Below are 8,770 nucleotides of genomic sequence, written 5' to 3'. Positions count from 1 at the left end.
CGACATCTCTGATCACCTATGGCCCAGACCTGTCCAGATGGGCAGACATCATCTGGGATCTTCACAATCTCCCTGACCGGGCTAGCCGCTCTTATCTGTGTCTGACAGATGAGGAAAATGAAGACCCAGAGTTGGAACAGCAGTGGCAGAAACAGTAGGGGGAGGTCTGCACGGGACCGGGGCTGCTGTGCTTGCCTCCAAACCCCGGAATGCACGCTCGGGGCGGGAGGAGGCAGTAAGAGAATGCAGGTTTCGGTTGCCCAAGCCTCATCCCAGATCCGTCAAATCGGAATCTCTGAGGGTGGTTATGAGGGCTCCCCAGGTGATTCCAAGGGCCCCCCCCCCCCCGGGGGCCGTGAAACGGCATCACCGGCACGCTCAGTCCCTTCGCCTCGTCCAGGTGCTCCTTTCACGGCAAAGTCCCATCCCGGTCTCCTCACCAAAAGTCGAAACCGCGCGCGACAGGGGGCCCCGGGGAGGTTGGGGCGGCGCCCGCGGCCCAGGCGAGGCGCTCGCGGCCCAGGTGCGGCGCTCGCGGCCGGAAGAGGCTCCCCGACGGGCGGCGCGCGCGCTCGGCTTTCGCAACAGCGCCCCGGGCCGGCGGGGACGCTCCCGCTCCCGCTCCGCCAGGGCTTTCCTTCGCGGCCGGCACGGTCGGCGGCTGAGTCATGTGCGAGCGGGAAGTCACGCTGCCGCGGAGCCCGGGCCGGGAGAGCGCGGGGACCCGGGGGACGGCGGCCGCGCTCGGGGCCTGAGCCCGCCCCACCGCGCGCCCCGCCCCGGCCCGCCCCGCCCCGCCGCCCGGCCGCCCGGCCGCCCGGCCCCGCCGCCCCGGGACCTCGGCGCGTCAGCCGCGGAGGAAGCATGCTGGCCCTGCGCTGCGCGCTGCTCACCGCCCTGCTGGCCGCGCCAGGGGCCGCCCTGACCCCCGGGGGCTGTCCCGCGCCGGGTAAGGTCTTCGCGCGCACCTGGAGGGCGGGGGCGGGGGCGGCCGGCGGGGGGAGGGGGCGGCACCCCTCTTCCGTGGCCGCCGACTTGGCGTGTGGTCGGGGGGCCGCGTCTCGAACCTCCTTCTCTGCGCCCTCGGGGGTCTTGACGCGGGGCGGGGGGCGGCGGAGGCCCAGGGGGGCGCATTCCCGCGGGGGCGGCCGGGGCACCGGCGCCGCTCTCGGCGTTGGCTTTGGGGGCCGCGTCGCTGGCCCTTCCCCCTCCGCCTCGGCCCCGGGTGCACGCGTGTGTGTGTGTGTGTGTGTGTGTCACAGCCCCGACTGCGAGGGGGCTGGCACCTCCCGCGGCCCCCGGCCAGGGAATTTAACCCCGGTGGGGAGGTTGGCCCGGGAGGGGAGTCGGGAGCCTTGGGGCTGGCGCACGCTGGGCTCCCTGGCCAGAGGACAGGAGGGGCGGGGCAGAGGGCAGCGGACACTTTTGCTCCTGTTGCCTGTAATCGGCCCCTGGCAGCCAAGCCCGTCCATGGGTTCTGGCCACGCGCCCAGCTGTGTCCGGGCTCTCCGGCCACCGCTTCTCCAGAGGCTTCTTTTCGGGTATGGGGGCCTCTTTGAGGAGCGGCTTGCAGGTTTCTGGGAGCAGGTGGGTCCTGTCCTGGGCAGACATCCTCAGCCCAACCGTCTCTCTGCTGGGAGAGGGGACTCCAGAAGCTATAGGGGGGTGAGCGCTTTGCTTTCTGGACGGTGGTGCCCCTTGTGCCGCACAGAGGAGAATGGAGGGGTCCCCCTTCTCAGCACACACTGGGAAGCCCTGCAGGTGGCAGCCACTGCTGACCGAGGCTTCAGGTACCTTCCACATGTGTTCTGGTTCTCTGCTGGATCTAAAATATACTTGGTTCCTGGGATTCCTGGGTGGCTCAGTCGGTTAAGCATCTGACTTGGGATCGGGTCATGATCTCATGGTTTGTGAGTTCGAGCCCCGCGTCCAGCTCTGTGCTGACAGCTCGGAGCCTGGAGCCTGCTTTGGATTCTGTGTCTCCTTCTGTCTCTACTACTCCCCCACTTGTGCTCTCTCTCTGTCTCTCAAAAATAACTAAATGTAAATATATATTTACATATATATACACGTGTATATATATGTGTGTGTGTGTGTGTGTGTGTATATATATATATACATCATATGTATATATATACATCATACACATATACATACATACATATACATCATACGCATATATATATATACATCACATACATATATATGATGTACTTCGTTCCAAAGTGGACACAGGCTCAGAGAGGCTGGGATGGGATGCGGTCAGGCCCTTGGTGGAGGCGGGCCCGAGATTCCCAACAGTAGAGCTAGTCCTCTGCCTGAGCTGAGCTGAGAGCCCTGCCTGCTGGCTGAGGACGGGGGCAGGAGGGGCCAGGGAAGGGGAGTGAGGCCTGGGTTTGTCTGCTGTGGTGCCAGAGGTGTGCCAGGCAGGGTCGAGGCCACACTCTCCCCCCACCCCCGGGAGGGAGCGAGGTTCCCCGGCCTGCCTGCGTCTGGCTCCTCGCACCCCAGGACACCTGCCCCGGGAAGCTTCCTGCTGCGGTTTCTGTGCCCTCTGGCTCCTAAGTGGCCTGGCCGCTGGGCATGGCAAAGGGCCGCCCACTGCAGTGGGTCTCTATCCCCTGGTGCTCCAGAGGGACGGGCGAGGTGGTCTCCAGGCCTGGGCGGCCCACGAAAGGCAGAACTGAGAATTGGGGGAGGAAGTGAAAGCGCAGCTCAGAAGGAAAATGCCGAGAAGTAGAAAATACCCAGCTCTCCTCCCACACCCACACAGCCCGCGAGCTGGAGAGGAGAAATAAAGACACTGTACAGGAAGCGCACAGCAGATGGCTGAGAAGCGCTGGCTTTGGGGAAGTGAGGGGGCAGCAGAGGCTGGAGGGAGCTGAGTTAGAGGGGGAACCCCGCTGCTTCTCCAGGCTGGGGCTCTTGTGGCCAGGAGGCGTGCTTCCCCCGCCAGCCAGCGCTGCCCGCGCGAGCCTGAGCCCGGAGCCCACGGGACCGCTCAGGTGAACTTGGGGCCCAGACAGGCGGGGACTCAGGTGTTGTTGGGCGTGGAAGGCCTGGACACGGGTGACTCAGGTTCCTTCCGCCTTCTGCAGAGCGAGCTGGCACACAAAACAAGCACGTACAACTCGAAGTCTCTCAAAAGTCCTTTCTCAACTGCTGAACTCCCCTTTAGGGCGCCTTCTTCCTGCCCCCGGTGTCCCCCCGTTCCCAGCCTCACCCTGAATCAGTATTTCTCAGAAGGGTAGCACTGGGGCTAGTTGCATCAGAATTGGTGTGTGTGTGTGTGTGTGTGCGTGCGCGCGCGTGCACGTGAGCTGGCCAAGTCCCGTTCCCCACCCTAGATTTACTGAAGAGAAGTATCTGGAAGTGAGGCTCGGGAAGAGTCCTTTCCAACCCATACTGTTTGTGAGTCGCGGGTCTGAGGATGACCCACGGAAGGGTGTGCTTGAGGAGCTGAAGCCAGGCTTCTCATTGCCAGAAATCTCTCCCCGCTTTCCCTCTGCCCTTGTTTATTCGTCGCAGCAGGCGCTGAGTCCGCGTAAAGCCCTGTGGGGCCTGTGTGGGACCAGCTACCCAGACTCCACCCTAAAAGGAGCTTGAAAATGGCCAAATGTAAATCCCAGAGAGAGGCTGAGAAAATCCAGCTGCCTAAAGGCCTTTGGTACCAACTTCCCAAAGACAGATTGTCTGGTGTGGGGGAAGGTGCAGAGAGGAAGCTCCTTGAGGGGCGAGGGGACCCCAGGCAGCAGGTGCAGGTGGGTAAACCAAACCGGGAGCAGCCCGGGGCGGGGAGCTCACTGCTGTAGATATGCATCCCCTTCCCCTCTCCCCTCCTTCCCCTGTCCTGCAGCCACTTACCAGGTGTGTCTATTTATATTTACATCAGTTACACTGAAGCTGCCTGAGGGCTCAGTTGGTTGAGCTGAGTATCTGACTTAGGCTCAGGTCATGATTTCGAAGTTCGTGGGTTTGAACCCTGTGTCGGGCTCTGTGCTGACAGCTGGGAGCCTAGAGCCTGCTTCCGATTCTCTGTCTCCCTCTCTCTCTGCCCCTCCCCTGCTCACGCTCTGTCCCTCTCTCTTTCAAAAATAAATAAACATAAAAAAATAAACTGAATTAATGAATTACAATGGAGTCAAGTTAAAAATGTAGTTCCTTGGGGTGCCTGGGTGGCTCAGTCAGTTGAGTGTCCGAGTCTTTTTTTGGTTCTTTTTGTTTCTGTTTTTGCCAACTCTTGATTTTGCCTCAGGTCATGACCCCAGGGTCCTGGGACCAAGCTCCACTCGCTCTCTCCCTGTGCTCCTCTCCCCCGCTCGTGTGTGCGCTTGCTTCCCCTCCCCCCCACCAAAAAAACAAAAACAAAAACAAGATAACACACAATGTAGTTCCTTTGTTGGACTAGCTACGTGTCAGGTGCTCTGTGGTACCTGTGAGTAGTGGCTGACGTCTTGCACACAGAGCACGTCCGTCACGGCAGAAAGTTCTGCGGGACGTGCTGCTGCTGTAGAGCACGAGACAGTTTCTTCCGGACCCTTCCTGCTGCTTCTTCCTTTACCCCTCTCTGGACCTTCTCTTCTCCGCCTGAACACAGCCCATCGTCACCGGGGATGGTTCAGGTTTTGGGACAGATCTCTGCCCAGTCCTGCCGTGTAGAGATGATGTGAGTTTGTGTGAGTGAATTTGCCTCTTGGAGACTCACTGTTCTCATCTAGAAAATAGAAATAATTGTACCAGCTAAAGAGGAAAGAAGATATTATGCAGAGTGTATAGAACAGTCCATCGTGCAGAGCAAGTGCTGAAGAATATATAGCTAATAATGCACACATTTGAGAAAAGTATTTTTAAAGATTTTAAAAAATGTTTACTTATTTTGAGAGCAGGGAAGGGGCAGAGAGAGAGGGGGGGGGGGGGAATCCCAAGCAGGCTCTGAACTGTCAGCGCAGAGCCCGACGTGGGGCTGATCTCATGAACCGTGAGATCACGACCTGAGCTGAACGAAACCAGGAGTCAGATGCTCAGCCGACTGAGCCCCCCCAGGCGCCCCTTGAAAAAAGTGTTTTGAGCTCCTCGTCTGTTCCAGATGCTGCTCTCAGAATTGTGGATGCTAAAATGAGCAAAACAGACAAAAATCCTGGCTCACTGGGGCTTCATCCTATGGAGATGTGAGCTTAATACATAATATGATGGTTACTAGGGCCAAGGAGGAAGAGTAAGAGGGGGTTGGAACTGTGTGTAGATATAGGGGCCTATAGCGTGGACCTTTCTGAGGGAAGGCCAGGGAAGTTCTCACGGAGAGGATATTTGGATGAGGGCCTGAAGGGAATACGAAAGCATTCAGGGATCCCTTAGACACCAGTTTGGCAGGGAAAGTCCGTCCTCTTTAGCGCTGTGATGCTCTCTGATCCTGAGGGCCTGGAGCAGAGGGCTCCCTGGGGACACTAGCTGGACAGGAAGTGCTAAATGTCGCATCATTAACTGCCATCGTGGCAGGAGTCTTTAGAAGAGAACCTGGAGGCCTGGAGTGATGGAGGAAGGCTTTTAGCTCTCAGCACCCCCCCCCCCCGGTCCCCCCTCCCCGGCCCCCCCCACCCCGGCCAAGCCCCAGGAGCTTCCTGTGGATGATTAACCTGTGTGCTTTCCTCTCTGGGCTCGAGATCCAGAGAGCTCTGCAGCCCCGGGCAGGGCCAGGTGGTGCCAGGTGGTGCCGGGTCCAGGCTTGACGTCTCTGCCCCTAGCAGGCCCCCCCGCTCTCAGCTGCCCTCTGCTGGCTCTGCTCTGGGGCCCCGAGGCCCTGCGTCCAGGCTGCCTCCCCCGCACCTGCTCTCGGTTTCCCTCCAGCTCCCAAGTGCCCTTCCTGAGAAGCATCCTTCGGTCTCTCCTCCGAATGTGTTACAGTGACGGTTACACAGACAGGTGCGCGCGGTTCCACCCCTCACGGCAGCCAAAGGCGCTGGACCCCGGGGTTGGACCCCTGGAGCACGTGGGGTGGGCCGTAGGACGGCACGTTTCGTTGGAGGGGAGATCCGGAGGTCGGTTTTGGACGCGCTGGAATGGAGATGTCTATCAGACAACCGATGACGTTCGTCGATGAGATGGGACGCAGGAACCTGCGGTCTGGGCACGAGGACCGGGCTCGAGGTGTGAATGTGGGAGTCTGTAAAAGCGCGTGTTCTACCCAGCCTTGAGAGTGGCCGGCCTCACGCGGGGCGAGTGTAGCTGGAGAGGAGAGGCCCGGCCGGCCGAGCGTGTGAGGCTGGCAGAGGAGGGGACCCGGGAGGTGAGAGCAGTGAGGTCAGAGGCAGCCAGGAGAGTTGGAAGCCCCGTGAGGGCGGCGGCAGGGACAGTAGTGCACTCGGGAGGAGGCGGAAAGCCTGGAGTGGGTTCACGAGCGGACGGGAGTGGGGAAACAGCACCGCGGGCGGAGGCTCCTCTTTTGAGGAGGTTGGCTGTAAAGGGGGTGAAGAAATGGAGTGTGCCTTAGCCGGACGAGTGGGATCCAGCAAAACGATTTCTGGAAAGATGACCGGACTGTCTGCCCGCTTGCGTGCTCACGGGAGTGATGCGGCACAGACCAAAAGTGGACAGAGGTGAGAAGCTGCTGAAGCAGTATCCTTGAGTGGGTGGGAGGAAATAGGGCTCAGAGAGGTTAGCAGCCTGCCCGAGCTCACACAGCAGGGAAGTGGCAGGCGAGACTCCGAACCCTGCTCTTGGCACTAAATCGTGTGTGTTGCCGATTCCACCCCCGCCCGCCCCCGAAGTGCAAGGATGCCAAGGTCACCTTCTCTTCACAGCATCCTCGTCGGAGACTCGGCAACACCATGCCGTGGGTGTGGCGGACACAGCGCGCTGTGGCCCAGAGGGAGGGTCCTGTTGCCTCCTCTCACTGACTGAGGGGTGCACAGCGCCCCCTCCCTCGTGGGCGTTCGCGTCACTTTCTCCCACGCCGTTGCAAGCGTGGTCCCTACCGGCGAGCTTTCCCGAAGAGAGGCAGCTGGTCTGCGTGGGGCCGGTGGTCCGGGCCCTCTGCCGCCGCCCACTCGGGGCAGGGCACCTGAAGCCGAGGCGGACGAGACTCCTCACCGGGAAGCGGGGCTTGATGGGTGTCGCTGGCCCTGAGAGCGCACCCGGCTGGGAGGACGGGAGGCCACGGCAGGACTCTGCCGCGGAAAAGGGGAGAGACGCTCCGGCAGCGGGTGTAGCCCTTACGACTGCTTGCGTTTCCGGAGACGTCAGGTGCATCTGGAAAATAGCGCTGAGGTTCTCACCGCAGCCGTCTAGTGTGACCCTCGACGCGGCCATTGAAGGAGGTGTTCGTATGTTTCCATTTTATGGAGAGGCTGAGAGGAGGCTCATGGCTGTGAGTGACGGCCGGGGCTGGGGCTTGGCCCCCGAGCCCGCACCCAGCGGACTGGGAGAGAGTTCAGACAAAGAACTTCCTCGTGAGCGTTGCGGTGTTTCACTGTGTGGATCTGCCGGGTCCCCCTCACGGGCCCCTGCTTACGCTGGCCTCGCTGTGCTGCTGTCTGCAGGGCTGCAGGGGACGAGCCCCGCCCCTCCTGGTGCAGGCGTGTCCACACTCGGGGCAGACTCCTCCCGGGGCGAACGCGGTCCCGGGGCGTGTACGTTCGTAACTCGGAGAGAGGATAGAAGCCACCCCCAGCAGCGAGGGGAGAAGGGCTGTGACCCCTGCACCTTTGCCAAGTGTCTTGTCGAGCTGGTTGCTCCGTGGAAAATGGTGTCTGTGTGGAATTAATTCGCGTTCACTTTATCTGAGTGAGACTGTACAGGTGTTTTCTTGTTTGAGAGACGTTTGCCTCGTCTGTTTCTGTGAACTGTGTGTTCGCGTTCATTGGGCTGTTGGTCTTTTAGTGTTTATGGGAGCTCTTCATATATTAAGGACTTTATGATGTGAGTTATGAATATTTTTCTCCAGTTTGTCATTTGTCTTTTGACTTTTTGGGGGGAGATGGTGTTTGCCGTGCAGATTATTTTTACTGTAGTTAGATTTACCAATCTCTTTTACGATGTCTAGGTTTTGTATCCTACTTTAAAAAATTTTTTTAATGTTTATTTTTGAGAGAGAGAGAGACAGAGTGTGAGTGGGGGAGGGGCAGAGAGAGAGGGAGACGCAGAATCCGAAGCAGGCCCCAGGCTCCGAGCCGTCAGCACAGAGCCCGGCACGGGGCTCGAACTCAGGAACTGTGAGGTCATGACCTGAGCCGAAGAGCTGAGCTGAAGTCAGACGCTCAACCGACTGAGCCATCCAGCGCCCCATGAACTACTTTTTAAAAATTGTGGTAAAGTACACATAAAATTTGGGGTGCCTGGGTGGCTCGGTCGGTTAAGAGGCCGACTTCGGCTCGGGTCATGATCTCGCGGTCCATGAGTTCGAGCCCCGCGTCGGGCTCTGTGCTGACAGCTCAGAGCCTGGAGCCTGTTTCAGATTCTGTGTCTCCCTCTCTCTGACCCTCCCCCGTTCACGCTCTGTCTCTCTCTGTCTCAAAAATAAATAAACGTTAAAAAAAAATTAAAATTATAAAGTACACATAAAATCTATCATTTTAGCCATTTTATTTTTTCAAGTTTATTTATTTATTTTGAGAGAGAGAGTGTGAGCCGGGGAGAGGGAGAGAGAGAGAATCCTAAGCAGACCCTGTGCTGTCAGTGCAGAGCCCCATGTGAGGCTCCATCACATGACCGTGAGATCATGACCTGAGCCAAAATCAAGAGCTGGAGTCTTAACCAACTGAGGTGCCCAGGTGCC

The 8,770-nt window shown here is 59.1% G+C and overlaps 2 protein-coding genes across 4 annotated transcripts in view; both read left to right on the top strand.

Annotated features, from left to right (window-relative positions):
- The first annotated feature begins 749 nt into the window (after positions 1-749).
- Positions 750-8,770, top strand: part of IL6R (interleukin 6 receptor) — a 43,081-nt gene continuing 35,060 nt past the window's right edge. The window contains exon 1 of one of the 3 annotated variants that reach the window (XM_060644781.3): positions 750-949. In XM_060644781.3, the coding sequence (XP_060500764.1) occupies positions 865-949 (85 nt within the window). In that variant the 5' untranslated portion in view covers positions 750-864. Of the gene's footprint in view, positions 950-1,603; positions 1,791-5,642; positions 6,145-8,770 lie in introns of those variants that run through there. The other 2 variants (XM_081791993.1, XM_078441340.2) reach the window with 2 other exon arrangements.
- Positions 6,151-8,300, top strand: LOC132686832 (uncharacterized). Its single transcript, XM_060644783.2, has 2 exons — positions 6,151-6,593; positions 6,798-8,300. Exons 1-2 carry the CDS (start codon positions 6,566-6,568, stop codon positions 7,757-7,759), a joined length of 990 nt encoding a protein of 329 aa, XP_060500766.2. The 5' UTR covers positions 6,151-6,565; the 3' UTR covers positions 7,760-8,300.

This window comes from Panthera onca, chromosome F1, assembly GCF_046562875.1.
Source record: "Panthera onca isolate mPanOnc1 chromosome F1, mPanOnc1 haplotype 2, whole genome shotgun sequence".
NCBI lineage: Eukaryota > Metazoa > Chordata > Mammalia > Carnivora > Felidae > Panthera > Panthera onca.
The sequence above is the reverse complement of the archived record's forward strand: the minus strand, read 5'-3'. Positions and strand labels throughout refer to the sequence as shown.